This window comes from Selaginella moellendorffii, unplaced genomic scaffold, assembly GCF_000143415.4.
Source record: "Selaginella moellendorffii unplaced genomic scaffold, v1.0 SELMOscaffold_20, whole genome shotgun sequence".
In the NCBI taxonomy this organism is placed as follows: domain Eukaryota; kingdom Viridiplantae; phylum Streptophyta; class Lycopodiopsida; order Selaginellales; family Selaginellaceae; genus Selaginella; species Selaginella moellendorffii.
Genome location: NW_003314281.1, coordinates 1,944,930 through 1,972,409, shown reverse-complemented (window position 1 = coordinate 1,972,409; position 27,480 = coordinate 1,944,930). Strand labels below are relative to the sequence as shown.

The 27,480-nt window shown below is 49.4% G+C and overlaps 11 protein-coding genes and 1 pseudogene across 13 annotated transcripts; 8 read left to right on the top strand and 4 right to left on the bottom strand.

The window, feature by feature from the left end:
• Nucleotides 1-801: 801 nt before the first annotated feature.
• On the top strand, nucleotides 802-3,195 carry LOC9636959 (pentatricopeptide repeat-containing protein At1g80270, mitochondrial). Its single transcript, XM_002973009.2, has 4 exons — nucleotides 802-1,123; nucleotides 1,183-2,684; nucleotides 2,740-2,796; nucleotides 2,846-3,195. Exons 1-2 carry the CDS (start codon nucleotides 851-853, stop codon nucleotides 2,488-2,490), a joined length of 1,581 nt encoding a protein of 526 aa, XP_002973055.2. The 5' UTR covers nucleotides 802-850; the 3' UTR covers nucleotides 2,491-2,684; nucleotides 2,740-2,796; nucleotides 2,846-3,195.
• Nucleotides 2,934-3,979, bottom strand: LOC9637502 (dormancy-associated protein homolog 3). The gene is made up of 4 exons (XM_002972801.2): nucleotides 3,825-3,979; nucleotides 3,539-3,712; nucleotides 3,249-3,312; nucleotides 2,934-3,167 (listed from the first exon to the last, which is right to left on the bottom strand). Exons 1-4 carry the CDS (start codon nucleotides 3,913-3,915, stop codon nucleotides 3,140-3,142), a joined length of 357 nt encoding a protein of 118 aa, XP_002972847.1. The 5' UTR covers nucleotides 3,916-3,979; the 3' UTR covers nucleotides 2,934-3,139.
• A 227-nt stretch (nucleotides 3,980-4,206) lies between these two features.
• Nucleotides 4,207-6,405, top strand: LOC9637501 (protein trichome birefringence-like 25). Its single transcript, XM_002973008.2, has 3 exons — nucleotides 4,207-4,952; nucleotides 5,023-5,300; nucleotides 5,366-6,405. The coding sequence occupies exons 1-3, from the start codon at nucleotides 4,430-4,432 to the stop codon at nucleotides 6,161-6,163; spliced, it is 1,599 nt and encodes a 532-aa protein (XP_002973054.2). The 5' UTR covers nucleotides 4,207-4,429; the 3' UTR covers nucleotides 6,164-6,405.
• A 144-nt stretch (nucleotides 6,406-6,549) lies between these two features.
• On the top strand, nucleotides 6,550-8,553 carry LOC112347230 (protein trichome birefringence-like 25). Its single transcript, XM_024677783.1, has 7 exons — nucleotides 6,550-6,962; nucleotides 7,038-7,094; nucleotides 7,149-7,154; nucleotides 7,205-7,234; nucleotides 7,290-7,322; nucleotides 7,383-7,663; nucleotides 7,724-8,553. Exons 1-7 carry the CDS (start codon nucleotides 6,818-6,820, stop codon nucleotides 8,510-8,512), a joined length of 1,341 nt encoding a protein of 446 aa, XP_024533551.1. The 5' UTR covers nucleotides 6,550-6,817; the 3' UTR covers nucleotides 8,513-8,553.
• A 919-nt stretch (nucleotides 8,554-9,472) lies between these two features.
• LOC9636957 (ATP-dependent DNA helicase Q-like 1) lies at nucleotides 9,473-13,980 on the bottom strand. The gene is made up of 20 exons (XM_002972800.2): nucleotides 13,767-13,980; nucleotides 13,371-13,708; nucleotides 13,040-13,306; nucleotides 12,818-12,981; nucleotides 12,665-12,761; nucleotides 12,567-12,610; nucleotides 12,383-12,497; nucleotides 11,981-12,337; nucleotides 11,684-11,908; nucleotides 11,531-11,629; nucleotides 11,267-11,373; nucleotides 11,043-11,196; nucleotides 10,889-10,975; nucleotides 10,734-10,835; nucleotides 10,597-10,679; nucleotides 10,431-10,547; nucleotides 10,272-10,374; nucleotides 9,957-10,224; nucleotides 9,721-9,905; nucleotides 9,473-9,661 (listed from the first exon to the last, which is right to left on the bottom strand). Exons 1-20 carry the CDS (start codon nucleotides 13,900-13,902, stop codon nucleotides 9,563-9,565), a joined length of 3,147 nt encoding a protein of 1,048 aa, XP_002972846.2. The 5' UTR covers nucleotides 13,903-13,980; the 3' UTR covers nucleotides 9,473-9,562.
• A 93-nt stretch (nucleotides 13,981-14,073) lies between these two features.
• On the top strand, nucleotides 14,074-15,741 carry LOC112347220 (E3 ubiquitin-protein ligase FANCL-like). The gene is made up of 12 exons (XM_024677747.1): nucleotides 14,074-14,168; nucleotides 14,227-14,283; nucleotides 14,339-14,398; nucleotides 14,455-14,525; nucleotides 14,574-14,652; nucleotides 14,699-14,773; nucleotides 14,833-14,947; nucleotides 14,996-15,053; nucleotides 15,101-15,172; nucleotides 15,231-15,364; nucleotides 15,417-15,519; nucleotides 15,569-15,741. The coding sequence occupies exons 1-12, from the start codon at nucleotides 14,127-14,129 to the stop codon at nucleotides 15,636-15,638; spliced, it is 936 nt and encodes a 311-aa protein (XP_024533515.1). The 5' UTR covers nucleotides 14,074-14,126; the 3' UTR covers nucleotides 15,639-15,741.
• Nucleotides 15,579-17,057, top strand: LOC112347219 (formylaminopyrimidine-binding protein-like). Of its 2 annotated transcripts, none has more exons than XM_024677745.1 (7): nucleotides 15,579-15,641; nucleotides 15,687-15,906; nucleotides 15,955-16,062; nucleotides 16,113-16,389; nucleotides 16,449-16,499; nucleotides 16,547-16,643; nucleotides 16,693-17,057. In XM_024677745.1, the coding sequence occupies exons 2-7, from the start codon at nucleotides 15,714-15,716 to the stop codon at nucleotides 16,984-16,986; spliced, it is 1,020 nt and encodes a 339-aa protein (XP_024533513.1). In that variant the 5' UTR covers nucleotides 15,579-15,641; nucleotides 15,687-15,713; the 3' UTR covers nucleotides 16,987-17,057. The 2 variants fall into 2 exon arrangements, with proteins under 2 accessions (XP_024533513.1, XP_024533514.1); XM_024677746.1 differs by having other exon boundaries at nucleotides 15,604-15,641; nucleotides 15,712-15,906.
• Nucleotides 17,058-17,141: 84 nt separating this feature from the next.
• LOC9636956 (peroxiredoxin-6) lies at nucleotides 17,142-17,929 on the top strand. The gene has a single exon (XM_024677748.1). The coding sequence runs from the start codon at nucleotides 17,188-17,190 to the stop codon at nucleotides 17,851-17,853; it is 666 nt and encodes a 221-aa protein (XP_024533516.1). The 5' UTR covers nucleotides 17,142-17,187; the 3' UTR covers nucleotides 17,854-17,929.
• Nucleotides 17,930-17,940: 11 nt separating this feature from the next.
• Nucleotides 17,941-19,372, bottom strand: LOC9636955 (outer envelope pore protein 16, chloroplastic). The gene is made up of 7 exons (XM_002972798.2): nucleotides 19,258-19,372; nucleotides 18,986-19,190; nucleotides 18,849-18,900; nucleotides 18,720-18,754; nucleotides 18,442-18,475; nucleotides 18,316-18,383; nucleotides 17,941-18,231 (listed from the first exon to the last, which is right to left on the bottom strand). Exons 2-7 carry the CDS (start codon nucleotides 19,070-19,072, stop codon nucleotides 18,088-18,090), a joined length of 420 nt encoding a protein of 139 aa, XP_002972844.1. The 5' UTR covers nucleotides 19,073-19,190; nucleotides 19,258-19,372; the 3' UTR covers nucleotides 17,941-18,087.
• Nucleotides 19,373-20,646: 1,274 nt separating this feature from the next.
• LOC112347305 (pentatricopeptide repeat-containing protein At2g13600-like) lies at nucleotides 20,647-24,114 on the top strand. Of its 2 annotated transcripts, XM_024678021.1 has the most exons (3): nucleotides 20,647-20,823; nucleotides 20,891-23,381; nucleotides 23,463-24,114. In XM_024678021.1, exons 1-3 carry the CDS (start codon nucleotides 20,787-20,789, stop codon nucleotides 23,863-23,865), a joined length of 2,931 nt encoding a protein of 976 aa, XP_024533789.1. In that variant the 5' UTR covers nucleotides 20,647-20,786; the 3' UTR covers nucleotides 23,866-24,114. The 2 variants fall into 2 exon arrangements, with proteins under 2 accessions (XP_024533789.1, XP_024533788.1); XM_024678020.1 differs by having other exon boundaries at nucleotides 20,891-24,114.
• Nucleotides 24,115-24,490: 376 nt separating this feature from the next.
• Nucleotides 24,491-25,698, top strand: LOC112347199 (annotated as a pseudogene).
• A 314-nt stretch (nucleotides 25,699-26,012) lies between these two features.
• Nucleotides 26,013-27,381, bottom strand: LOC112347198 (pentatricopeptide repeat-containing protein At2g03380, mitochondrial-like). The gene is made up of 3 exons (XM_024677671.1): nucleotides 27,181-27,381; nucleotides 26,686-27,080; nucleotides 26,013-26,445 (listed from the first exon to the last, which is right to left on the bottom strand). The coding sequence occupies exons 1-3, from the start codon at nucleotides 27,379-27,381 to the stop codon at nucleotides 26,013-26,015; spliced, it is 1,029 nt and encodes a 342-aa protein (XP_024533439.1).
• Nucleotides 27,382-27,480: the final 99 nt, after the last annotated feature.

Here is a 27,480-nt window from a genome sequence, read left to right as displayed (position 1 = left end):
GCAGTAAGAGTAGCCGCGAGCTCGTCTTGCCATTGCTTCTTTATGGATACATTCTCGTTCTCTTTCTGCAAAAGAAACGAGAAGATACCGATCATGAAACAGCTTTAGAACGCTTACATTTTCTAGCTTAGTTTCCAACTCCTGGATTAGTTCTTTCTTCTGCTTTATATCATGCTCGTAAAACTCCGTGGACGCAAACTAGAACGAAGAGCAGAACAATGAGAAATCCAAAAACCTTGGAAGAAAAGGAGAACTTACAGCTTCTTGTTGGATGATATCTCGTTCCACTCGAAGCTGGTTAAAGTCCCTTTGGAGCTTCTCGATAAGTTTTCTCGCATCTTCCAATGCAACCTTCTGCTCTTCACTTCATTGATTTCTTCGAAAAAATTATCCCCTCCACACGAAAGCGAAAAACAAAAACAAAATCCACATACATGTAGATGCCGTAGAGCCGGACTTGCTCCGTGATGCTAATCTTCTCGCCGCCGTCATTGTCTTTGCTGGCCTTGGAGCTCGTTGATCGCCCCATGCTTCATCCGCTCATGAAAAAGAAGCCTCAGCGCCGATTTCGATTCGCCGAAAAACGCAGAGGAATGACGAAACTCACACAAGCTCGTCACTCGCCCCTTCGCCAATTCATCCAATCTCCCCGAAGAACAGCCACCGCCGAGGAAACGCCCCTTCACCACGTCACAATAAACCCTAAAAACAGTCCCGCCATTTTGGCCAGCTCAAAATCAACGGCCCAGATCTCTGTCAAGGATATTCCCAATGTATTGCCCTAGCCATGGCTGCCTGGAATGCGTTACGAGAATGCCGGCTCCAGCTCCAGCTCCTAGGGCGGCGAGCGATGTCCACGGCGCTGGGATGGGATAGCGGCCATTTCGATGGGCCGCCGCTGGTGGATTACCTCACGAGGAAGAATCCCTGCGGCGTGACGCCGGAGACAGTCGCGCACGCGGAGCTCGCCAGGAGGATTTCGAGGCTCAAGTGGTGCCAGGATCACATGGTGGTGCCGATCGTCGAGGAATGGATGGCGGAGGGCAACGAGATCACCAGGTATGGACTGATTATCGTCCGCCACAAGCTGCGCAGGCGCAAGCGATTCCATCACGCTCTCCGGGTGAGTCGCAATTTCTTCCAGAGATCCCTGTGATCTAAAGTTCTTCCTTTCTCTTCCAGATATCGGATTGGATAGCTTACAAGAAGAGAGTGATCCCATACGACCACAAGGAAGCTCTCAACCACATCGACTTGGTTTCCAGAGTGAGTGTGACACGAGCAAGGGAAATGTTTGACAATCTCCCGGCCGACTGGAAATCCCGAGAGGCCTACACGGTTCTTCTTTCCATGTACGTGAGGCACAGCATGGCTGCCGACGCGGAATCGATCTACACGACGCTCAAGAGGTGGGGATTGCGTTCTATCTCACCGATCAACATGATGCTCACTCTTTACCAGAAGCACCAAGTTTTCTGGAAGGTGGCCGAGCTCATCCGAGACGCCGAGGAGGCTGGCCAGTCTCTCAATATGTGCTCCTTCAACATTTTGCTGCCGATGACTTTCAGAGCCGGGGGTGTGGCCGAGATGGAGAGCCTCGTCGAGATGATGGAGTCCAAGAACTTCCTGGACGAGCACACGTACTGCATGCTTGCTAGTTCCTACGGGAGGGCCGGGATGGTGGACAAGGCCAAGGAGATGCTGATGGTGGTGGAGGACGGCATGGAAACCGGGAAGTTTAACAGGCTCCGAAGGACTTACAATGTGATCATCGTGATCTACGGGTTTATCGGCGACGTGGAAGGGGTGAAGAGGATCTGGGACATTACGAGCAGGATGGATCCCACTGCCGAGGACTACATCTGCATGATCAGGAGCTCCGCAAAGGTTGGGCTGTTTGAACTGGCAGAGTCGGGATTTCTCGCTCTCGCGGCCCAGAGAAAGATGCACATAACTGTGTGCAACGTGATGCTGCAAGTTTGTCAGGCTGGAAACTTTGTGCTGCGGGCCGAGTCGTTACTGAGAAAGATCCATCAGATGGGATTTAAGCCGGATCCAGCGACGTATCACCACCTGATTGCGATTCATCTCAAGAACGACAACATCCAAAGGGCCCTGGATTTGTTTCAGCTGGAAAGGCAGGTGTTCCGGGTCCCGTTCGAGCTCTCCCCGCAGGAACGGAAGTTCATGTCGACCGAGCCGAGAAAGGACATAAAGCCGTGGGTTGGGACGTGCCGGATGGTGATGCTGGCGTTGGCAGAGCGAGGCGAAGTTGTGGCTTGCGAAACTCTCTTCCGGAACTGGAGGCTGGAGAAGTGGAAGACGGACGTGAGGCTGTTCAACGCGCTGCTCAGGGCGTACGAGGTGGCGCGGGAGCCTGTGGCTGGATTCATGGAGAGATTGGAAGCTGACGGGGTGGAAGCCGACGAGGAGACAATAGCGATACTCTCTCGACTTCCGGAAAGGCCTTTGATCAAGCAGCTTCACTGAAAGTCAGTTTTTCCCAGGAGAGCTTGATCCGATGCGACACACCACCCAAAAGCTCTCGGGTTTCTTCTTCGTTGTCCGGCCGAATCACGGGAAAGTCCCGCTTGCTCAGAGGAAGCTCGTGGAAAGCTCTAGAAGGGACAACAAAATGGATATGGTGGAGCCTGGAAACGCTCGAGCGAGATTGCGTGAACGAGGTACATTTGACCACACTTTATTTTTTGTATGTGTTATTCTTTATTCGCTTCCCAGGATTTTGCGTGGATCAATGGCTTTCTTCAAGAATCACGATTGTCTTGCGACTGAATGGTACGAAAGTTCTCTTTCGCCACCTCCTTTGCTACAAAGTTCTTTGCAGGAGTTCCCCAAACGCGTAGATAAGTTACAGATAAGAATGAAACCACAAACGCGGAGACCGAGTACTACAAAGCTTCGCGATAAGAACGAGACCACACAATCACTTCTTTTTCTTAGAAGGGCGGGATTCGAGTCCCAAGACCACACAAGGTACTTTGATACAAAACTTTACACTATTTTTCATCATCATCTTCATCGCCATCGATGGCTTTGGATGAGAGCCACCGCGCAGGACCAGGCCGCGTTACGCACCAGGGATCTTACAGATCTTCCAAGTGTAGATCGTAACGATCGATCACTTGTCCAGAGCACTAATGACCATCCTGCCAAAAAAGTCGATTCCCTCCGTGAGAAGATGTCACCAAAACTTTGGTAGGAAAATTCGGCAGCGGAAAGGAACTTACAGATCGGATTGGGTCGTGAAACTATTGTTGCATTGACGAAACAGACTGTGCCGCATTCTCGAGGCTGGAAAGGTGAGAAAGATCCAAGCGTTAGCGAAGAAACGATAGCAAAATCTAGAACTAGGCCTAGAGAGCCAATTTGTGAAGATAGCAAAATCTAGAACTAACAAAACGCAAAACTAAAGAACAAATCGAATGTAGAAGACACTGACAAAGGGGGAAATCTAAAGACGATAGCAAAGAGAGAATTTCAAGACACTGCTAGAGATTAACGATAGAGAAGATCATACCCGGAGATGGCACGGGCGATGGGGAATTTAGAGGGCTCGATCCCAGCGGCGTCGACGGCAGCGACGACGAAGAGGGCGACGAGGCCTCGCACTCGACATTCAAGGCCGGCGGCCGCCTAGGAACAGCGATGCTCTTGCTCCGCTGCTGGAATCGCCGATCGCCGTTCTCACCCGCTGGAATATCGACCGATCCATCACAAGATCAGCTAAAACACAAGCAAGAGCAAAGAAATCCAGCAAAATCCGCCCGAAGAAAGCGAAAAGCAGGGAAAGATCGATCGATCACCTGGATTGCTCTTCCTCCTCAGCTTGCCAAGGCCCTCGGATGGCTTTGGCCCCGCGACTACATCGTCCCACAGCTTGTCGAGAAGTCCCATAGCCGGAGAACCCAAAGAGAGCAGCGAAAGAAGAAGCGGACCCTTTCAATGCATGAGCCAAAACGCGCTAATATATCGCAATGTGGCGCCATCGCAGCCGTCGGTTGAAACGGTGACGATGCGGGCTTGGGTTTATCCAATAGCCGTACCGCCACGCGGGTTTTGGCCAGTGGCCCATACCCTGGCCCAAGCACGTGGCGCGGAAAGAAAGCTTGCGTGGCCGTGCACGTTAACTATAGCGCGAATCTCGAAATTTAAATTCGTGATTTTGACCTAAATTCCAGGGTGCCCTAAAAACAGGGGAATCGCTGGGAGTTGATTGTTCGTCAAGACGAAGCATGGCAGGCGCGCCTATTCCATTCCACCCGACGTAACGAACCGGGCGCGATCATCGCAAAACAAAAGGGAATGTCGCCGTGTGGAGGAAGCGCCGATCGAGAGAGAGAGAGAGAGCTCTTTTGCCTCGAAAGGAGAGAAAGATCTCTCTCCTGCGCGTTGCTTTGCTTTTGCATTTATGCTTTTGTATCCCAGCGGCAAGAACATGACCAGCTTTATGTACCCTGGAAGAAAAGAGGGGTTGAAATGGTCAGCGTTTTGTTTGGCATGGCTCGGCAGTGACCACCCAGAGAGATGCGGCAAGCGATCCTCCAAGGCCATGAGAAAGGAGGCGGCGATGGGCGGTGGGCGAACGGCACTGGCGTTTGCAACGGTGGCCGCCATCGCCCTCTTCGCTAATTGCTGGTTCTTCTCCTTCTCGTCCTTTGTTCGTTGGCCAGGAAGCGAAGATGGCGCGTTTACCACTGCGCCTGACATTGGTGCCAGGCACGAAATCGACCTCTCTCCTGCCGCTGCCGCTGCCGCTGCCCGGAGCGCCCCCGCCACCGTGAACACGAGCGACCCACCACGAGAAATCGACAATTCGCCAGCTCCAGGTATTGGTTCTTCGTCCCCATCGGTCGATCAGCAATGCGAGGGGTGCGAATTACCGGGAGGGAATGGCAGTTCCAGTGACCCAATAGAGGAAATCGCGAGCCCAGGTACTCGGTTTTGGGAATCGGTCCCAGGATCCTGGACCCATCTGATCGATTCTCTTTCTTTCTTTCGAAGAGTGTGACATCTCTGTGGGAAAATGGATCCCCGATTCGAGCCGGACGCCACTGTACACGAACGAGACGTGCGCGTTCATCCAGCCCTCGCAGAACTGTATGATGAATGGGAGGCCCGATCGAGGGTACTTGGATTGGCGGTGGAAACCCGACGGCTGCGAGCTCGAGAGCTTGGATCCAGCCAAGTTCCTCGACTCCATGCGCGGCAAGAAGATGGTGTTTATCGGCGATTCCATCGCTCGCAACCACATGCAATCCTTGCTGTGCGCTCTCGCCCAGGTAAATCTCTAACAATCTCTTAGAACTTTTCCGGTGGAGCTCTAAAGGTTGACGATGAACAACAGGTGGAGGAGCCCGAGAAGATCTTCTTTGACACCGATGACAAGATCATGAAATGGGGGTTTCGATCGCACAACTTCACGCTGGGCCACCTCTGGTCGCCGTTCCTCGCGCAGCACGAGTTCGTGGACGAGATCTACCACATCCATCTCGACGTCCCGGAGAGCGTGTGGGAGACGCAGCTCCACGAGTACGACGTCGCGATCCTCTCGTCCGGCTACTGGTTCTTCCGCCCCAGCGTCTACTACTCCAACAACACCATCCTGGGATGCAATCCTCGGTCGCACCTCAACTTGACCATCTTCGAGGTCCTCCCGGCCTACAGGCTCGCGCACCGCAACATGCTCGAGTTCATGGCCGCCAACTTCCGGGGGGTCACGGTTCTCCGGACGATCACGGTGGATCACTTCGAGCACGGCTCCTGGAACACGGGGGGGCTGTGCAACCGGACGATCCCGTTCGATCAGGCAGCCGGCTTGGAGCTGCCGTGGATGAGCAACGAGATGAATCACATCCAGGTGGAGGAGTTTGAGCGAGTGTTGCGGGAGGATCAAAGTGGGAAGAAGAAGATGGCGGTGTTGAATGTGACTTGGAGCTCGTTCTTGAGGCCCGACGGGCATCCAAACACCTTTCGCGTCCAGCCGCCGGGCGAGAGGCCGCAGAACGATTGCTTGCACTGGTGCTTGCCCGGCCCGATCGATACGTGGAACCAGCTTCTCTTCCACTTGCTGATCGAGACGAGGAGGAAGAGCGAGATGGGGGACTCCAAGTTGAGGCAGTTTCACAAGGTTCGAGGAGGATGAAGTGATCGATCTCGAAACTCGATCGATCTATTCTTTGGTTTTCTTTTTTTCTTTTGGTTTTTCGGTACGATTCTTCCAGCTCGAGCTCGAGCTGTTCTCCGGCTCCGAAGCTAACAGTCCGGTAGTAAGCATAAGATCGAAACGTTTTCACGGTCGATCCAGAAAACTTTTCTTTTACCTCCAGTGTTACCGATCGAGCAAACTTTCACCATTTTTTTCTTGCAACCAATGTTTGTTTTGAATTGGTTTCTTTGATCGTGTCTTCAAACAGGAATGCTCCACGACAAGGATTGCTCCACCAAAAGTTCCAGTGGGTCTCGGTTGATTATTAGTTCCCTTGTTCTTTGTGACAGCACAGGATGGTGGAGGTACCACTTTGAGATTGACAATCCCGCGGACTTAAACGCCCCACCAAGTATCACACAGCGTGTCGTCGTGACTGGAAGGTATGTTTATTTCTTTTTGGAAAGATGCTTTTTCTCTTGCTCTCTCTCTCGTAAGCACGTAGTGACAAGCACAAGGAATAGTTGCGATGATGCCGATTGGAGAGCTACTTCCCGGCTGGAGGCTTTGAATCCGTCCATCCATTCGATTGGCGATCCCTTGTTTCCTGCCTGGTTTTTCTGTCTGGATTTCTAGAAACACCATGAAGCTATGGCGAACGCCGCTGTTACATCGATCATAGTGGTCGTCTTCACGCTGCTCAATCTGTGGTTCGTTTACTTGTCTTTCCTTCCAGGCCAGGATTTTGAGGCGGAGCTCGCCGCCATCAACAGCAGGATCCGGGATTCATTGTCAGGTTTGGCTAAAGTTACCCTCATTTTTAGTGGTTTTGCAAGTCTTTCTCTTTGGATCTGAGAATTTGGTTCTCTAGACACACCCAGCAATGCAAAGGAGACAACCGGTGATGCTCCAGCTCCATCTCCTTCAGGTATTTTTACTTCTTCTTCTTTTATCCGGTTTCCTGATTGGATCTATGTTCCAGGATCAGGTAAAGTTGTGGAATCAATCACTTCCCGTTTTATAACTGGATGATTTCAGAAAAAAATGACCAAGCCACGGACACCCCAGGTAAATTCTCAAATTGGATTGGTCGATCCGTAGCTTATATTCGATTTGTTTCTAGAGGAGAGATCCAGCAATCCACCATCAAGCTCAGGTAGCTTTTTTCGAACTTTTTGCCTTTTTTTCTCCTTTTATCTTTCTTTTTTATTTTCAGGAGAAAAGTGTGATCTTTCAAAGGGTAACTGGGTGCCCGATTCAACACCTCCGCTCTACACCAACGAGACGTGCAAGTTCATCCAGCCGAACCAAAACTGCGTGAAAAATGGAAGGCCCGACCTCACGTACCTCAACTGGAGGTGGAAGCCCGACGATTGCGAGCTGCCACCTCTGGATCCCCGCGACTTCCTTCGCCGCATGACAAACAAAAAGATGATCTTCATCGGCGACTCCATGGCCAGAAACCATATGCAATCTCTCCTCTGCGCGCTCGCCCAAGTAAGCCCCCAAGTTCCAAGCAAATAGCTCTTAGAAACTTTTGGAAACTTTCTCGTCTAGGTGGAAGAGCCCCACAAGCTCGAGAGACCCCAGATCATCTTCTTCGAGGAGTCGGACAAGGAGATGCGGTGGGGATTCGACCGCCACAACTTCACGCTCACGCACATCTGGTCACCGTTCCTCGTCAAGTTCTCGCCTGGAACATCTCCTAGCGATCCCTACCGCGTCTTCCTCGACACCCCGGACGATATCTGGGCCTCCAAGGTCCTCCAGTACGACGTTGCGGTGATCTCCACGGGATACTGGTACTACCGCCCCAGCGTCTACTACAACTCCTCGAAAGTTCTTGGTTGCAACCCATGCAATGCTGCTGGCGACGGTGTCACTAAGGTCGACCAGCTAGAGGCCTACCGGTTAGCGTACCGCAGCGTCCTGGGCTACCTGCTGCGGGAGTTCCGCGGTGTTACCATCGCGAGGACGGTGACGGTCGATCACTTCGAGCACGGGGCGTGGTACACCGGCGGGGTGTGCAACCGTACCGTGCCATACTCCCCCGGGAGCGTACGGCTGCCCTTCATGAGCAGCGGGATGAACAGGATCCAGAGGGAGGAGGTGGAGAGAGCAAAGGTGGCGGAGGTAGAGAGAGGAAAGGTGGCGGGGCTGGCGAATGCTGGTAGGTTTGATGTTTTGGACGTCACTTACAGCGCATTCATGAGGCCAGATGGGCATCCAAATTTCTTCAAGACACAGGAACCAGGTAAGCCACGGAGAAATGACTGCTTGCACTGGTGCTTACCAGGGGCTGTGGACACATGGAACCATTTCATTTATCAAAAGCTTTTGACTTAGATATGACAGATATTCCCAAATAGTTGTGAGCTTTCTTCTAAGAGACTGCGCACCACCGGATACGCTTTGAGGATGAAATTCCACACGAGTACATTTCTTAGAGATATCATGTGAAGATGCTTTCGTGATTATTTTGGGGATACACTTGTATGATCATCTGGAATTAGCAGATCGTACACTTAATAAAATATTATTTCTGATTTAAGGGTAAGATATAATATTTAAGTTGTTGTCCCCCCCATGGGGGGACAATTTAAGGGATTGTCCCCCCAATAGGATGTCGCCATCAATCAAGGTATTTGTATTTGTATGATTGTTCCATGTATAGTTCTTCAATTTTCCTTCTTTGATTTATGTTGTAGAAAAAAACAGCCGGAAAGAAGAAAATCCCACTCAAATACATCCAGGACCCGGAAACAAGAAAAAGTTGCTTCCGCAAGAGAATTTTCGGCATCACAAAGAAAATATGGGAACTACATGTGCTCACACGTACAATACTCACGGTATCGGCTATCTCTCCGGACACGGGCAAGAAATACGCGCTCGACACTATCGCCGGCCTCAATTTCGAAACTCTGCCACCCCAGATGAAGCCCTTCATCCAATCGTTACAAGGTGACACTACCCATAAGTTGGCGGAGGATCGTCCCAAGTCTCAAGAGCCAGAGGAGTTAACCTTGAACAAGGATTCGCCACCACCTCTGGTATCCTCGCCTTCGCTGAGCTCTGCAGATGGTGATTTCGAGGATGCAATTCAAGCTGTGCAAGGAGAGTTTGTGGGAAGTGATATCGATGGCAAGCAGCCGCAATCCAGAAGCTTGGAAGGTGACGAGCAAACGTTTACACTGGACGATGCGTTTCTGGAGGAGCTCTTCTCGATCCCGGATAACAACATCGAGTTCGATGAGTCTTGGCTGGAGCAGCAGCCGCTTCTGGAGTTTGACACTGGCAAGATGCTCCTGGAAGCTCCTTGACGGAGAACTATGGTATCATACATTGCTGCAAAATGCAATATACCGCAAAATATATACTATGTAATGCAAACATACTCTATTCTGCGCGCCCGAAGAAGTGTTCTATGTGCAATCCTTCGTTGCTGCCGTGATTCCTGGCACGCTTGGATTGTTTATGCGCGCTTGCTTTGATTCCCTGGAATTTGGAAACATATATGAACTTAAACACTGTGAGACTAAAGTGATCGGACTTACCGGAGGCTTCAAGATCGTCACTCTTCCACCACGGCCATCTGCACCGCGGAGTATGAAGCTTCCCTTGTCACTACTGGACGGTGTCAATCCTCGAGGAGAGCTCGTCCCGCTCGTTGCGGCGTACACTCTCTTTCTGGTCGACGAGTCTTGCGCACAGACGTGCTCTTGGTTTTTCGCCAAGTCGCCTGCGATTCATGGTGCTGCTGGTGAGGAAGTGAGACGTTTCAGTGATTTACCTGGAAGAATCGGGCTACATATTGGAGCGTCGCGCCTTATGGAGATTTGTAGAGCTTTATCAGAGCAGAGATTTGTAGGCTTAGGCACAAAGCATCCATCCTCAGTAGCGGTTTCATGCCTGACTTTGTTCTCATGTTCCGCGGTTGTGGAAGCCATCTGTTTTTCAGCTACAAAGTTCGTATTACTTTGTTCGATCTTCCTCTTCAGGTCTCGAAGCTCCTTGTTTTCTTTAACCTCTAGAGCTTTTTCTAGCTCTTGGACGCGAGCCTGGATTCGATAAGTAGAGAATAACCATGGATCAAAGCTGTGCATACCTTCAGAATTCTGAGTTGCTCAGATGCTTTGTTAGCTTTTTGAATAGCAACTGTCTCGTTCATTCCCAAAGAGCTGCACTTGTTCACCAAGTCTCTGTAACTCCTGGATATAGATGGCTTGGAAGGATTGGTCGTGTCAAGAAGAACATAGAAACATACTTGTTACGAATGACAAGGGATCTTGTGAGCGTGTCAATAATATTGTCCTTGTTCTTTGCCTGGCCTACATTTGCAAGCCGCAAGATTTCATCCTCGTCCAAGGAAATGTCTGCTACCCTGTGACAATGACGATTTTAAAACACTGCAAATACAAGGCACTACTTACATTTTCATGGAAGCAAGCTCTTTTGCTAGCGACGTGTTCTTTTCAATCAGCTTCGTGCGGTCCTCTAAACTCCTATTCACTTCCTACATGAAGAACACACAGGCTCATGCTGGACGTCTAAAAAAGTTTGAATATACCTCCTGGAGCCTTGACGAGGATTCTCTGCAGTTGCCAAGGTCACTCATAGCTTTCCGTCGAACACACTCTGATTTCTCAAGCTTGATCTTAAGATTGGCGAGCTGCGACACAGATTTATCAGTAAAAAACACTTTTTGATAAAAGGAAAATCCACCTCGTCATCGAGATGCTTGTTTTCTTGCTTGATCGCTTGTAGTGCTGCATTAGCTACCGAGAGCTGAGACTCCAGCTTCCCAAGCACCTACAAGGAAAAGAAGAAAGTAAAGAATTTGAGCAAAACCATGGAGAATAAAATGTGGAGATCTTACTGCGTCAATGGTTGCGCTGCTGTTTTGCGAGTGAGAAACTGATTGTTGGTCGGATGATAAAAAGTATAGCCGATGGATCTGTTTCGCCGGGCAAGATTCTTTACACACCGGGCAGCACGGTTTCCTGTGGCAATACTCGAGCCATTGCTGGAGACTTGACGAGAAGAGAATGAGGATCAGAAGAAAGGAATGAATAGATTGATCGCGCGAAATGAATCACATACCAAAGCTCGTGAAACACATGTCCGCATCCAGCAATAGCTTGGAGATCCTCGCTTCCAGGCTTGGCATCCTCATAACACACCGGACAGACGATGCTGCTCATCGGGCCCTAGACGACGCTGCTCATCGCGCCCTAGCTCAACGAAGAGAATAATCTTAGGGCAAAAAGACGCGGGAGATGTTTTGAAACAAAGCGCACTTTTTTACCCTTGTGGTTTCTTACTTGATTTATTGACATCAAGTAAATACCTTTTCTTTCAACTTTGTCTCGAGCAATTGTCACAACGATTTGGACCGGTTGGACAGCCGTTCTGCGAGGAGTTCTCACCAAAGTACTCGAGAAGAAGCTTTCTTCGGCACTGATTCTACAAAATGGAAGAACTTTTAGAACCACGCTCAAATTCAAGGAAAGATCTTACCTTTTCTTCGCAGTATTCTTGCATTTTGCGGCCTTGTTCTACTCCGCGCTTGAAGGAATCCTTGGAGCGGCCATAGCCGCTGCGCAGCATGCACGCTATGCGGCTAAAATCCTTCTTCTGGTATAGAACGAGGCACGTCGAGGACAAGCCATCGCGTCCAGCTCTTCCGGATTCTTGGTAGTAGCCTTCGATGGCTTTAGACATGGTGTTGTGGATGACAAACCGCTGGAACGAAAAAGAAAATGACGAAGCTTTTAGTTGGTCCTCTCCTCAAATAAAAAAGCGAAATTTTCTTACCACGTCCGCCTTGTCGATCCCCATGCCGAAAGCAATGGTGGCACATATTACTTGAACTTCGTTCTTCTGCCACTTGTTTTGGACCAAAACTCTCTCGCGGTTGCTGAGGCCGGCGTGATAGAACGCTGTTTTGATCTTGCACTTGTTGCTGAGGTAGTCGCAAACGTCCCTGCACTCGTTCTTGGAGAGGCAGTAAACTATTCCGCACTGGCGTGCAAAGTCGTCCTTTATAATCTTCCCAAGCTGCTCTAACGGGTCCTTCGGATCCTTGATCACAACCTTGTATTTCAAGTTGGGACGATCGAAACTCGTCTCTATGACTGTCGCATGAGGTATACGAAGAATTGAAAGTATATCCTGCACAAAAATGGTTTGCTAGACGATAAGAACACTGAAAAGTACCTTTCGGACACTATGTGTTGCTGTGGCTGTTAATGCCATCAAAGGGACTCGGGGGAATTGCTGCTTTAGAATTCCTAAGGCTTTATAATCCGGTCTGAAGTCGTGTCCCCATTGACTGCAAAGAACCAAACCATAAGTTTCCAGCAAACAGAAAAAAAAAAAAAAAAAACAGCGGTAAAGGTACCTCACGCAGTGTGCTTCGTCAATAACAAAACGAGCCAGCAACCTCTGCATTGTAACAAGATCATTAAAGCTTCTACGAAAATGACTCGGAGAGCTTACATGCCGGTCCAGGCCGTGCAACACGTCCTGAAAGGAAGCGCTCTTGGCGAGCTTTTCAGGCGTCACATACAGAAGCTTGCAAGAGGGTCGCTGTTTTCTGCAAGGTATCAAGATAAGCACCTAGAAAAATAATCCTTATCACGGCCATCTTACCTCAGTTCCTGCATGACAGCTGCTGCTTGAGAAGACGATAATTGAGAGCTCAAAAATGCGGCAGGAATCCGAAACTTCTCGACGAGTGCCAGTACCTGGTCTTGAATGAGCGACAAGAGTGGTGACACCACGACGGTTACTCCAGGAGACATCACTGCGGGAAGCTGATAGGATGGTGTAAGCGAAGGAGTAGCTTCTCATGAAAAATAAACAAAGTCATACCTGATAACAGAGACTCTTTCCTCCACCCGTTGGAAGCAAAATAAAGAGATCTTTCCCAGCCATCGCAGCCTCGCATCCCATGCGCTGGAACGGCCTAAACTTGTTGTGATAAAAGATGCCAGTGTTTGCAAGGTCGAAGTCATCCAACAAACGCAAATGTTCGTAAGTTGGGCGTCGCGTAGCCGAGTTCTCCGAAGAAGTGGGAGTTCCAGGAGATGGCGAGTAGAAGGATGAGATACGCCCATCCAATTTCTTTGCTTTCTTCGCCTGAGGAAAGAAGAAGAGAAGTAGATCTCACATGAAAGAAAATGAAAAGGAAAAAAGAACTTACGCTTCCGGCAGTGCTGGGAGGATGATTCTTTTGGGCCAAGCTTTTCTTCTCATTTGGTTTGATTGGAGTTGCTTCATCGGCCTCAATGATGATAACATCGTCGTCCTCCTCCTCGGCGCTGGAAGAACTCACGTCTCTCACCATCGAATTCTCCACTTCCTCGTTCTCGCTATCAGCCACAACATTCTCCTTGAGCTCAAAGGCATCGTCCCCATCCTCGGAAGCAGCAAGAGGGCTACTCGTTTCCCAATCCTCGTGAGCTTGCGTGCTATCAGCCAGCCTCGCGAGAAAATCATCCCCGCAATGCTCTACAGTGACGAAATCTCGGCCCTCGTACCCTGTGCCCAGGGATCAGCATTCCAGCCTCATTCTAATGAAAATCCATTTGATACTCACCATAGAGACTAATCAGCTGATCCAAACACGCATTCACGACATCCCGATCGAAGCCGACATCCAACGCCAAGGCGACTAGCCGGGATCGCTCTCTCTCCATCACTAGCACCCTAGAAAATTGGCGCCAAAATTTCATATTCTTAGGGCTCTTGAGGAGAATGGCGCCCACTGTGCTGCCGCTTGGCACCAGCGCCACGGCATTTCAAGTCTTCTTCTCGATCCAGGTATCCTTATCAATCGGATTCTTCTTTCTAGTGGCGATTTCTTCCTTCACAGAACCAGGAATTCTCGTTTTCCCTCCATGATGTAGATCCTAGCTCTAATCCCTTATCCAACGCAAAGATCGAGTGTGGCGCCCCGATGCGCGCAATGTTTCGAGGCTTTGAGGAAGTTCTTTGGGATGTGAGTGGCAAGAGTTTTCTCTCTTACTCTTTTCTTCAATGCTAAAGTTTTTTTGCAGAGGCTGCAGAAGAGTAAGAACATCGATGCGTTTTGTGTGGAAGTTAAAAGCGTTATGGTAAAGCTTTCTACTTCGATTTCTCGAGCGAAGGCTTTACTTACTGTGGTTGTAGGAATGTATTTTGCATGCTCAATCCAAGCCAGTGTTATCGCCCTCGCAGCTCTACACTCAGGTAAGCATCTTCTTCTTCTTCTATCTTTCCAAACACTTTAGATTTATTTTTTTCAGATCGATGAGATGGGATGGGAGAACATTGCTTACATTAGTGACGACTTCTCTAAGCTCTGGCTTCGCGTGATGTAAGATAATTGTCTTCTACGTTTCTTAATCAAGTACTCTCTTTTCAGCGACAGCGCAGATCGAATGCACACTCTACGTTTAAGTTTCTCTCCAGATTTTCCATTGTCGCAACCCAGTATTACTGCTGTAAGCACCCATCCTGCCAATTAGTTTTTACCGGAACTTTTTGTAGGACCTTCCATCTTCGTGGTCTGTGGAATGGACCTCCCGTGCTGGTTTGAGAGATGCTCTATCACAGTTCCAGTTGGTAACTTCTTTCTTCTTTTTTCCTTTTGGAACTTTAATCTTTAAACAATGTAAATGCAGGCCGTGGATAGCTATCAAGATTTTTGGAATGTGATGGACGACATTGTCAAAAGAGCTTGGGTGCATGAACCTGTTCAGCTCTCTCGAGCTGACATCTCCAGACGAATTTATTTGGGTTTGTCGTTGTTTTACGTGTTCAAATTTCACACTCTCTTTTTCACAGGTGGTCACTGCTCAGTATCAATCAAGATCAATCCAGCAACTCCGCGTTCTTTACCAGAGTAAGGTAGGATAGTTTTTACATGACGCTTAGAATTGCTTTTGCTAGGTGCACCTTTTTCGGCCCTGGAACTGTCGTCTCGCCACTGAGGCAAAGATTGATTGGGAGTAGCATGATATGGTTCTGAAACATTTTCTTTCTTACGATCCTTTTAACAAAAATGATATTTTTCCTGCAGGACAGAAGATAAGAACTTGCTTGACAATCTAGAAACCGTTCTTCAAGTTCCTATTCCTCCTCCTCCTGAAACTCATCAACTGGGAGGACTGTCAACGGAATGTGGAATATGTTACGCATACAAACTACCAGACGGTAAAATCTCGTGTTGGTAACTGCTGTTTTACTGCGTTGTTATGTTACACAGAGGACGGCATACCGGATCATGTTTGTAACAATCCAAGCTGTGGCCAAGCGTTCCACACAATATGTCTAGCTGATTGGTTGCCGTTGTTGCCCACAACTATACAGTAAGCATTGCGTTCTCTTACGGTTTCTTGACGAACGGCGCGGTGTCAGGTCCTTCAATGTACTTCATGGAACTTGTCCATATTGTTCTCATACTCTTGCTGTCAACAGCGTCCATTGACAGGTATGAATGAAACGTTGTTAACTTCTCAGCTTATGACTTGAAAAGAAATTTTACTTCTTGCAACTCCCAGCCATGGCCACCGAAGGAACCTTGCAAAGCGTTTCTTTGGCGCTGGACTGGACGGCCAACACAAATCATGTGGGCTTTTATGTGGCACAGGCGTTGGGCTACTACAAGGAGGAAGGCATCTCCGTGGAGTTTCTAAGTCCCCATGTTTCCAACTACGAAGTGACCCCAGCTTCTCAGGTTTCTGCACGACAAGCAAGTAAGTGGTCTGGTTCGTGCTTTCAGAAACTAAGAAGTGTTTATGCAGCATTCGGGCTTGCACCTAGCGAGACTGTAATAAGTTATCATTTACCTCCAGCGAGGTCCAAACTCGTCGCTGTAGCAGCAGTTCTTCAAGATGATCTCAGCGCAATTGGTACTTGGATTTTTCGAAATCTTGTTTGTAATCTTTCCCTGTTTGTGCAGCTACTCTAAAACAGAGTGGATTGTGTCGTCCTAGAGATTTGGATGGGAAGGTTTATGCGTCCTACGCAGCAAGATTTGAAGGCAGAATTGTCCAGAAACTTATCCAAGCCGATGGTGGTGCCGGGAATTTTGAAGAGGCTACTCCCGACAAGTTGGGAATCTGGAACACTCTATTACAAAACAAGGCAGACGCAACCTGGATTTTTCGAGCTTGGGAGGGTGTGCAGGCGAAGCGCAAAGGCATCGAACTAAACGAGTTTATCCTCGAGGAATACGGGTATGTTTGTGGCTTTTGTGAAGTACCCTGCAACTGATTAGCACCATCCAATGTATCAGGATTCCTTACTGCTATTCTCCTGTCGTCATAGCTCACCCGGACACTCTCGAGTAAGCTCCTTCGTCTCGTTGCGTTTTCTTCCTAATGTTTCCAACAGGGAGAAACCAGACGTTGTGAGGGGATTCTTACGAGCTTCGGCAAAAGGATTCGCTTACAGCACAGCAAACATCGAGTCCTCGGCAAAAATTCTTCTGGTAAGCTTGAAGTTGTAAGCAAAAAACGGTTTTTAAAGCGCTGCGACAGGCACAAGCTCCCGAGCACCTCGATGATTTGGACATGGTGATGGAGTCCCTCGAGTTCCTATCAAAGACCTTTCTTGCCAATCCATCGGGCGAATGGGGGACCATGGCGAGCGGCAAGTGGTCCAAATTTTTGGACTGGCTCTCCGCCAACAAAATGCTCACCACAAGAATCCAGTCGCGAAATCCAAATCCGGGCGTAAGCGTCTCTCTCCGTGATCTCTTAACATCAGATGGAAGCAGCGAAGAACAAATCCGCGTAAATGCCAATGACCTCTTCTCAAACAACTTTTTGTAAAGTTTTAAAGGTATGGAATATTCGTCGGAACGTTCTATACCGTCCGTACATATTCCCGCTTTCACAGGAAAGCCGTTATTGGCACCTACCCTGCATCCCACCGCCCACGTGTCCCACTTGAGCGGCTAGGATATAAAAGCCACTCAGAGGCACTGCAAAGGTTTAGGGTTCTTGCGAAGAAAGAGGAGAGAGGAGGGGAAAATGGGTCTGAATTTGGGCGACATTGTGCCGGATTTCAAGGCGGAATCCACAATGGGAACCATCAAATTCCACGAGTATATCAACGGCAGCTGGGCGATTCTCCTCTCCCACCCCAGCGATTTCACGCCCGTGTGCACGTCGGAGCTGGGCTCCCTGGCGTCGCGCATCCACGAATTCGATCGCCGCGGCGTCAAGGTGATTGCTCTCAGCTGCAATGACGTGAATTCCCACCGCGAGTGGCTGGGCGACATCGAGAGCTACTGCCCGGAGACCAAGGTGAAATACCCTATCGTCGCCGACCCAAGCCGCGATCTGGCCGTCCGATTCGGGATGCTCGACCCCGTGGAGAAGGATGCCGCGGGGATGCCGCTGACGTGTCGCGCGTGCTTCGTGATTGGCCCGGACAAGAGGGTACGGCTGTCTATCCTCTACCCGGCCAGTACGGGCAGGAACTTTAGCGAGCTCGTGCGCGTGATCGATTCCCTGCAGCTCACGGATAAGTTTAGCGTGGCCACGCCCGCGAACTGGGAGAATGGGAGGAAGTGTATGATTCTTCCCACTATCTCGGACGAGAAGGCCAAGGAGATGTTTCCAAAAGGATTCGACACCGTCAAAGTTCCATCTGGCAAGGCCTACATCCGTCTCGTGGAGCAGCCAACTCTCTAGGAAAGCTTGGCTTTGCTCCATAGCCTGTGCTCTAGTAGAAAGCTATGAAATAAAACCTGAGTTTGTTTCCCCGGAAGAACACCTCTAGAAAAGAAAAAACGATGGATTCATGCTAGAAAAACACGTAAGTTCTGCCGGGAAGAACGATGGCGAGTTGGAAACAAAGTGGTGGATCGATCGTGATGCCCGTGGATTGTCAAACTTTGTCACTCCTTTTCTCTCGCCTCCTCCGTGTCAGCATAAGTTTCGTATGATCTCGGCTGCGGTGGCAATGGCTCCTCCCGTGATCATATTGTGAACGACGTGGTCTTGTCGAGGTCTGGGATTGGCTAGAGTTATGGCCGCTCCGGTCACAGCTCCTGCTAAAACGGCGTTTTTCTGGAAAACAAAGCGTCAAAACAATCATCGAGAGCTCGTTTTATACCTCTGCTTTTAAGTTTTCGAGGATTTCTTGAGAGTTACCCAGTCATTGACGCCTCTGGCTTCTTGGATCCCGTAAGAAACCCCAGTGTACATGCCAGCAGCTAGACCTGGTTGGATCAAAGTCGTCACGGAGTTAAACGAAGAGAAAAATCTTAGAAAACGTACCCCAGTTCACCGAGTCTCGGCCCATACGTTGGACCTGCAAAAACCGGAAAAGCTTTGTCAATGCTTTGAGAGAAAGACATCTCGACTTCTATCCCGCATCACTGAAGCCACAAGAACAAAGAAAAATATACAAAGACAAAGCAATGAAGCACAAAACAAAAGGGAACTAAAAACGAGTCTTAGAGAACTTAAACGAACGAAACAAAGGTTGAGGAAGTAACAGCTGTGGTTTCCTCCTCTTCCTCCGGGTTGAGTAAATGATGGACAAATTGACATACCGCTCTCTCAACAGATCTTCTGCTGTTCGTATCGTCTGCAAAGTCAAGAATATCGTCAGTTTAAAGTGGCCAGGAAAGAAAGAACAAAGGAGAGTAAGCTTCATTCTCCTAGAGAAAATCAATGTATACCATGGACTAAAATCCGATATGACTCCTTGGATGCTGCTTGAATTGCCCCAACCTGCCAAAATTCTTTGTCAAACACTTCGTCTCAAACTAGAACAGCGGGCGTAAAAAAAAAGAAAGGAAAGTTTTTCGATACTTACTCCTCCAACTTTGATGAATCCATCCACTACACTGTTGAGCATAGGATTCCCTGTATCAAACATGGCTTTTCCCCTTGGCTTCGACATGGTGAAAACCAGCTAACTTGGCAGGATAAACGAACGGAAAAAGAAAAAAGAAGCCCTCGAGAACTAGCAGAGACGATCTTCTCTCGAGCTCTTGACGACGAGAGGAAACGAAATTCCCCTGCGCGCATTGTGCTTGTGAGCGATGGAATCGAATCGATGGCAAACCGAAAGTTTGATCGGCGTACCTTTAGAGAAAGCTCTGCAAGCTGTGAAGCTCAGCGCGAAAAGAGATGGAGCTCGCGGATTGATTCGTGTGCGCCCATCGTCGCAGCGCCTCCACCGCGATCGCCAAAAGCCCTAGTGATTTGAAAGGACGTTGCTCTTCGGCTAGCTAAACTGCCACGTCAGTATGAGTTAAAGCTGCATTATCCTTCAAATTTTAGGTCAACTGGGTTGTTTCAAGGATGCTGTATGTGGCGGAGCTTCTATACGGGCAAGGAACTCTTCTTGGATGCGATGAAAAAGGTGGCGTGTGGAGTACTCGTCGGCAGGTACCTGGTGTGATGTGCTGCAGTACCAAGACTTCGAGAGCTTGGGTTGATGCACGCGAGGCGCTGCACTCCGAAATGAAGATGAAGCGTAACTGTTCCTTGTCTATGACTGCATCAGGATGGTCGCTGAAATCTACCGCGACTCGTGTGAGAGCGATCTAGATGCTCGCACCCTTACTTGCGAAGGCTCTGCGACAATACCGTAAGGGTCGTGGGCCTCGGATCGTCAGCTTGGGCCAACTTCCAGATGTGCGGAACTAGGGCTAGCGTTACGAGAATGGGTGACGTTCTGTAATGTTTGTGGTTGTGCTTGGAATGATGCAACAAGGGAGAATGCACGCCTCCTAAACGCAAAGGCTATGTTGTCCAAGCTGATCGAGGCAAGGCTACCGAGAACGAGCAAAGTGTCTCTGCTTCACTTTGGCAAGTACGTGGAGCAACACAGGCCTGATGGTGTCACTTCTCCTCCAAAGTTACCACCGGTATGTTTTCTTAGTTTTGCCAACATTCTTTTTAACGGCAGACCCCTTTCTATTTATTTAGGTATGTGTTCTTTCCTTGTTTCTTTAGTTCTTTTTTTTTTTTCCTAAAGACTTATGGATTTTTTTATGACGACGGCATTGATTTACACTAAAAACACTAAAATTCTTGAAGTCCGAAGATCCAGTGGAATGCTTTGTGCTCGAGCACCTCCGCCATTTTTGTGGAAGATGTGGCTTGCTTCGGAGACTTTTGATTCGCTGGATGAAAATTTGTGGGTCTCCATACATTTGTGCTAAGATGGTGGCGCAATTTTCAGTTTTTTTTATGTGAACTTATCATTTTTCTGCTCGGAAAAAGGGAAGTACATTGTAAATCCTGACTACTCGTTCTCGCAGCCAGGATTGTAACATTTGTAGCTTTGGAGACTTTTGAAATCTTCCTGTGTCCTTTCCCCTTGAGTTGGACATGGTGAAAACCAGCTCTCTAAGAAAGTAAACGAAATTCGCTGCGTGTGCGTCCATCGTCACAGCGCCTGGCCAAGTGATTTGAAAAAATGTAGGCACTATTCTAGGGTTCTTTGGGGTTTGGATTGTTCGCGATTCCTGGAGCTCCTCTTTGCCACTGCCATCAGAAGATTCCCATCTGCAAGTCTCGTCCAGAGTGGTTTTTCTTCGAGGTATTCAAAGAAAATCCCAATGTTCGTATAAGCAGTAGCATTCTGGAGCGATGGAAGGAACTACATGGTAGCTTCGGCAGGCAAGGGAATTTCCTTGAGAGGTACGTTCAACCAAGGCTTTTAAATTCGACAGAGCTCTCTAAGTCATGTTTCCTTGTTCTTTGCTAGATGTATCGTTGAGAGAAAACAATTCCAATGCTCTCTCCGAGCGTCGCAGATGCGGGAGTACAAACTCGCAACCCGGGGAAACTTGTAGCTTTGATGATCACCGAGCATTCAACTCTAACGGCAACTTGAAGAGAAAAGATAGCACGACACGAAGGAGCATTCCAGCGCTCCTCGCGACGCTAAAGTCTTGCAGCAGTAAGGAGGAACTTGAACAGGTGCTCGCCAAATGTGGACGAGATGGGAACGTTTTCCTGGCGAACACGTCCATCGACATGTACGCCAGATGTGGGAGCCTGGACGAAGCTCGGCGAGTTTTCGACGACATGGAGCAGCGAACCGTGGTGTCCTGGAATGCGATCATCAAGGCTTATTCTCGGAGTGGAGAAAAGGATTTGGCACTGAAACTTTTCTCCACCATGCTGGATCAAGGCTTCCAGCCGGACGCGAGAACCTTCGTGGCTGTTCTTGGTGCCTGCGCCGGCTTGGCAGCGGGAGAAGACGGCAGGGAGCTGGCTGGAAAAATGGTGAAAGTGGTCTCTCTGGAGAGAGCAATGGCTTTTCACTCAGAGCTTTCCAGGAGTGACCTCGAGTCTAACCGGTTTCTGGCAAGCACGCTACTCGACTTTTACGTGAAGTGTGGATCTCTGGAAGACGCTCGACGGGTTTTTGACAGGATCCAAGACCGCAGTGTGTCGTCTTGGAACGTAATGATCCTTGGATATGCAGAGAGCGATCAAGGCGAGGTGGCTCTCGAGCTCTTTTCTCGCATGCAACGCACTAGAGGTGGTGAGCCGGATGCTCGGACATTCCTCGCGGCAGCCATTGCCTGCACGAGTCTGGCAGCTAGAGAAAGCGCAAAACTTCTGCAGGGAAAACTTGTCAAGGTGGTCAGTTTGGAAAGAGGCATGGTACTTCACAAACTACTTGGAGGAAATCTCCCTGCAAACCTCTTCGTTGGGAGCACCCTGATCACCTTGTATGCGAAGTGCAGGAGCATGGTGGACGCTAGTCGGGTCTTTGAGAAGATGAGAGAACGCGACGTGGTGCTGTGGACTGCTTTGCTTCTGGGATTCGTGGAAAGCAAAGAAGATGAAGCGGCCTTGGAGGTTTTCTCTCGCATGCTGCAGGTGGAAAGCTTGGCACCGGACTCAAGAACTATCGTCGCTGTCTTGAGGGCCTGTTCAAGCCTTGCAGCCAAGGAGGAAAGCCAGAGACTCCAAGGACGAGATCTTAAAGTCAGGTGGCTGGAAACAGGCATGGCTTTGCATGCTATGCTTGCGGAGCTCGGGCACAGTACAAACATTTTTGTGGCAAACACGCTGGTGGACATGTACGCGAAATGTGGAAGCATGGACAACGCGCGGCTGGTTTTCGATAGCATGCAAAGGCATAGTGTGGTTTCGTGGACTGCTATGGTCTCGGGATATATGGAGAACCATGAAGGCGGGCTTTCTTTAAAGTACTTTGAAGCGATGCTAGCTGAAGGCTTCGCGACTGACGCTCAGGCTTATCTTCCAGCGCTCATGGCCTGCACAAGTCTGGCGGAGAAGGAAGAGCCAGCGGGTTTTCCAGGCGATGGAACAATACTGGTGAAAGTTTTGAGCTTGGAGAGAGGCATGGCTGTTCACTCTCGAGCTCGAAGATCTGGTGATGACTCCAACTCGTTTGTGGCAACTTCGCTTATCAACATGTACGCGAAGTGTGGCAGCCTTGGTGATGCTGAGCGTGTCTTTTTCGTGACGAGGCATCGAAGCTCGGTGCTGTGGACTTCGATGATAATGGCGCTTGCGGAAGGTGGTGAAGGCAAGATGGCTCTGGATTTGTTCCAGAGGATGCAAGACGAAGGTGTGGAACCGGACTCTCGGGCTTTCATTGCGGCTTTAAGTGCGTGCTCAGGCCTTGCCAGCAAAGGAGAGAAGACTAAGAAACTTACTGGACAGCAGCAGCAGCAGCAGCAGAGGTGGCTGGAAACAGGGATGGAACTTCACTCTCGAGCAGCAAAGCTGGGATTTGAGGCAGATATATTCGTGGCCAACACTCTGGTGGACATGTACTCAAAGTGCAAGTGCATGTACATGGCGAGATGGGTTTTTGAAGGGATGCAGCAGCGAAGTATAGTATCGTGGAATGCGATCATCAGTGGCTACGTCGAGGCTGGGGAGAGCCACACGGCTTTGGAGCTCTTCCAGCGCTTGCAGCAGCAGCAAGAAGATCCAGCACCAAACGCTCAAACTTTCTTGCCGGCACTCAAGGCATGCACGATACTTGCATTGCTCGAGGTCGGGAGAAAGATTCATGCCAGCATTCGCGAGGCTGGGCCCAGCGACTGTGTTCTTCTGGCCAACGCACTCATTGTCTTTTACGGGAAGTGTGGAAGCATGGCCGAGGCAGAGGAGGTTTTTGCATCAATCCAGAGGCAGCAGCACCTTGTTCTTCCAGTGATCATCTGGAACAATCTTCTTGCGGGATACAGCCAGTGCGGGGACTCCAAGTCAGTACTTGAAACTTTTGAGAGGATGACGAAGGATCGATCGGTAGCTCCTGACGGCGCGACTTTCCTGTGGCTTCTAAGCGCTTGCAGCCACTCAGGACTGGTGGAAGATGGCAAGTGCTACTTGGAGGCCATGGCAAGAGATTACGGCATTGCTCCCGGCGTGGAGCACTACAACTGCGTGGTGGATCTACTTGGACGAGCAAACCTTGTGGAGGAGAGCGTGGCTGTGGCCGAGAGCATGCTGGTGGAGCCCGACTCAATGGTGTGGAAGACGGTGTTATGCGCTTGCATTGAGTGGAAGGATTTGGAGAATGGAAGGGCTGCGTTCCAGAGGATGGTGGAGCTGGACGAGAGTGATTCTGCAGCCTATGTTTTGATGGCCAAGTTGTATAGCCAGTGTGGCATTCCGCTTCCCATCAAACATCGGGAGCATTCCACCATGGACGAGCATTATCTACAGCGATGGCAGCATGAGATCTGATAAGTTTTCATTGACAATACATACCTCCAGCTCCTTTTCCCTCTCACACCCCAGGGAGACAAACACTTTGGGTTTTCACCCCATGTGTTATAGTCTGAGAGACTGAGTCCAAGAACGTAGAGATGGTGATCTTGAAGTCTAAGTCGAGGAGAAAACCATTCCAAAGCAGGAATATAAACTTTCAATTATCAACTATCATTCAACTAAGAGAAAAGATGGTGCGACACAAACAAGGATTCCAACGCTAAAGTATTGCAGCAATAAGTACAAGTCATTTATTTTGAGAAATGGTATAGTATCCCCTTACGTCCTTCATAACATACGTACCTTGAAATGTGGCCGTCATGGTCAAACTGAAAAACGATCGGGGCAACGGGAGTGTGCAATTGGTTTGACTTGGTCAAATGTGTCAGAGCTATTTGACCTTGAAGACGGTTGAGTCGAATAGGACGATGTGGCTAACAGCAGCCCAGGAATCGCAACATGTGTTGTTTCTACTTCTTTCTGGCCAACAAAAGAGCAAGAAATAAGGGAATGCGGAAGAGAAGAATTGGTTGGAGACTTTTGTGTCGCTGGATGAAAATTTGTGGGTCTCGCATTCCAAGTATTCGTGCGTGAGCGAGTCATGGCGTGGATGGCTATGCCGACGTCGGTGCTCAACAATCATCCTCCGTTACTGCTCCCCTCAGCTCCTTTGCTTGAAGCTCTCAAGAGAACCGGCGAGGAGCGTGTCGCTGCAGTTCACTTCCCAGGCCACGGCCGCGGTTCCTCAGCGCCCTCTTCGATTTCCAAGCTTTTCGAGCTCAGCTCTTCCAGTTTGATCTCCCGGAGCTGCCAGGCATGGATAACTTGCACTCGCCATAAGAAGCCATAGCCGAAGCGCAGCAAATGGCTGCGGAGCTTTTTATTAGTGGTTCTTGGTAAACGGCTCTACGTGTGTAATTCAAGCGGCGGTGATGAGCTGCTGCAAGCCAGGTGACGTTTTGATCCTCCCCAGGAACGCCCACGTCTCAGCATTCTCAGCTATGGTTCTTGCTGGAGCAATGCCTCACTATGTTCTTCCTTCTTATGAGCTCTGGGAGATTTCTCACGGTCTCTTTGCCGAGAGCATTGAGCTGGCCATCTTGGATCTGCAGAAAGGAAAAGACGTGAGCATTGGAGCTGTTCTGATTGTCTCGCCAACTTACTTTGGAGTGTGTAGCTCAGTGGAGGAGATCGCAAAGGTGTGTTCACAAGCATGGTATCCCAATCATAGTTGACGAGGCTCATGGAGCTCACTTCAAGTTCCACTTGAGGTTTCCAGCAACGGCACTCGAGCAGGGAGCCGACGTTGTTGTCCAATCCACGCACAAGGTACTCTCGTCTCTGATGCAGTCCGGGATGCTCCATCTAGTGAAAGGCTGCGAGATTGTAAAGCACGGGAGAATTAGCAAGTGCCTTCGAGCCTTGCAAAGCTCCAGTCCAAGTTACCTTCTCTTGGTCTCTCTCGATGCCACAAGGGACCAGATGAGTTGTGCAGCAAGCGATGACCATCCAGCGTTTGATACAGCTCTGGAGCTGGCTTCCACAGCTCGATGACGCCTTGAAAATATCCCACAAGTTTTAGTCCTTGATAGAGCTTGGCAACTAGCTGATACCATTTTTTATGAGCTTAGGATCACCATTGGTTTGTGAGAGCTCGGAGTCACAGGAACTCTTCCCAATGGCTTTCTGCGTGATAAATGCAAGGTGGTGGCTGAGCTTCCTCTTCTGAACTCCATAACTTTTGCTATGGGAGCCGGCACTAGCAGCAGCGACATTGAGAAACTTACCAAAGGCTTTCAAGAGCTTTAGAGTTCTTCCAGATTGATGATAGGTTCTTATTCCAGACCCGAGTGCCTGATTGTAACAAAATCAGATGGAAAGCACTAGTTAGACCAAGAGATGCATTCTTTGCAGAATCTTACTGCTGCAAAGCTGACGAAGCAGAGGCTCTTGGCTATTTGAAGCAAGCCCATGCTTCAGGAATTACCATCAGTGGAGCATCGGATCCAACTCTTTCCACAATTCATGTCTCGAAGTGGACATCACAAAGATCCAGCTGCAAAGAAAACAACAAAGCTTAGATAAATGCAAAGTCATAGAAACTTAATTATGTACCAATCACTTCAAGGTTGTGCTTTCATTGTTTGAGCCTGAGTACATGTTTGCCGTGAGAGCGTAAGGTGTACCACCTTGATCGTCAACCTTTGATTGCCTTTCCAATCACCGCATTTTTCCACTTGAAACAAGCCCCATCCATATCCTAGAGCACACATCTTCCAGGCTTTCCACCACCGGAAGCGCATCCTCCAGCCGATTAGCACGTCAACCATGGAGATTACGTGCTCCACACTCGGACTAAGTCCATAGTCCGAGTGAAAGTATTCCATCCCCTCGACCAAACCAGCGTGGCAGCAGACCGATAGAACTGAAGAGAATGTCAGAGCGTCCGGCTTGGCGAAAAGATCAAACTCTGCGTCACTGTCCCCTTGACGCCTGTATCCTGCGATCAGTGCATTCCAAGACACTGCGTCCTTGTCTGGAAACCCATCGAACACTCTGGCGAGATTCCACCATGTCACACTTGCTGTAGAAACTTATGAGCGAGTTTGCCACCGCCGGAGAGTTCTCGACCCCAGCTTCCTCGATCAGACGATGGATTGTCTGTCTAGCCTGTAGTGCTCCAAGACCGGTTTCAGTCCTTGGAGTCCCATTTTCGAAACCTCCTGCAGGTCAAGCCCATGGTTGCCACTCGGTGTACGCTTCGATCATGATGTTCCTGTCTGTGTTGTTAAAAACCCGAGCACATCACCCCAAACTTCCACACCGTGCGTAGAGACTGATAAAAGTTGTTTGTAGAGTAAACATCTTCCAGCCCGTGGAGAAACCAACGTCAATAACTTCTCCAGCGACGCCACTTTCAAGGGCCTTCCATCCACCCCTTCCTTCTCGGCCATATCCAAGCACGCCTGGAGAACGGCCACCAAAGTTCTCGAACTGACGACCACGTCTCCCGCTTGCATCGCCGTGAAAAACTCTCGGTCTCGCCACCTTTTGCATATCCCATGATCATAACATTCCAGCAGACCGCCATGATCATAACATTCCAGCAGACCGAATCCCGCTCTATCATCCCATCGAAAACTCGCCGACAATCCAGCAATCTCCCCCACTTCGCATCCATATCCATCAGACTGTTGCAGACGAAAACGCTGGACGAAATCTCTGTCCCTGTTCTTATAAGCTGGGAGTAAATCTCTCCGCCCCGGTCCAGTCATCCCAGATTCGTGCAACCATTGAGCACGGCCGCTCCACTCCATCTTCCAAAAGCATAAGCGCAAAGAGCTCCAAGGCTAGCTCGTCTTCCCCTCCTTGCGAGCAAGCACTGACCATTGCACTCCACAAAACCACGTCCTTTGTTCCCAACTTGGCAGCAGCCTGGAAAATCTCTAGAGCTTCTCTCACGCTGCCACACTTTCCATAGAAATCCACCATGGCGCTGGCCACGAACCTGTCCACCAAGAATCCACCACTCTGGATCTGGGAATGAAGAGCCAAGCCTCTCTTGAGGCTCCTGAGCTTGATGATCTTCCC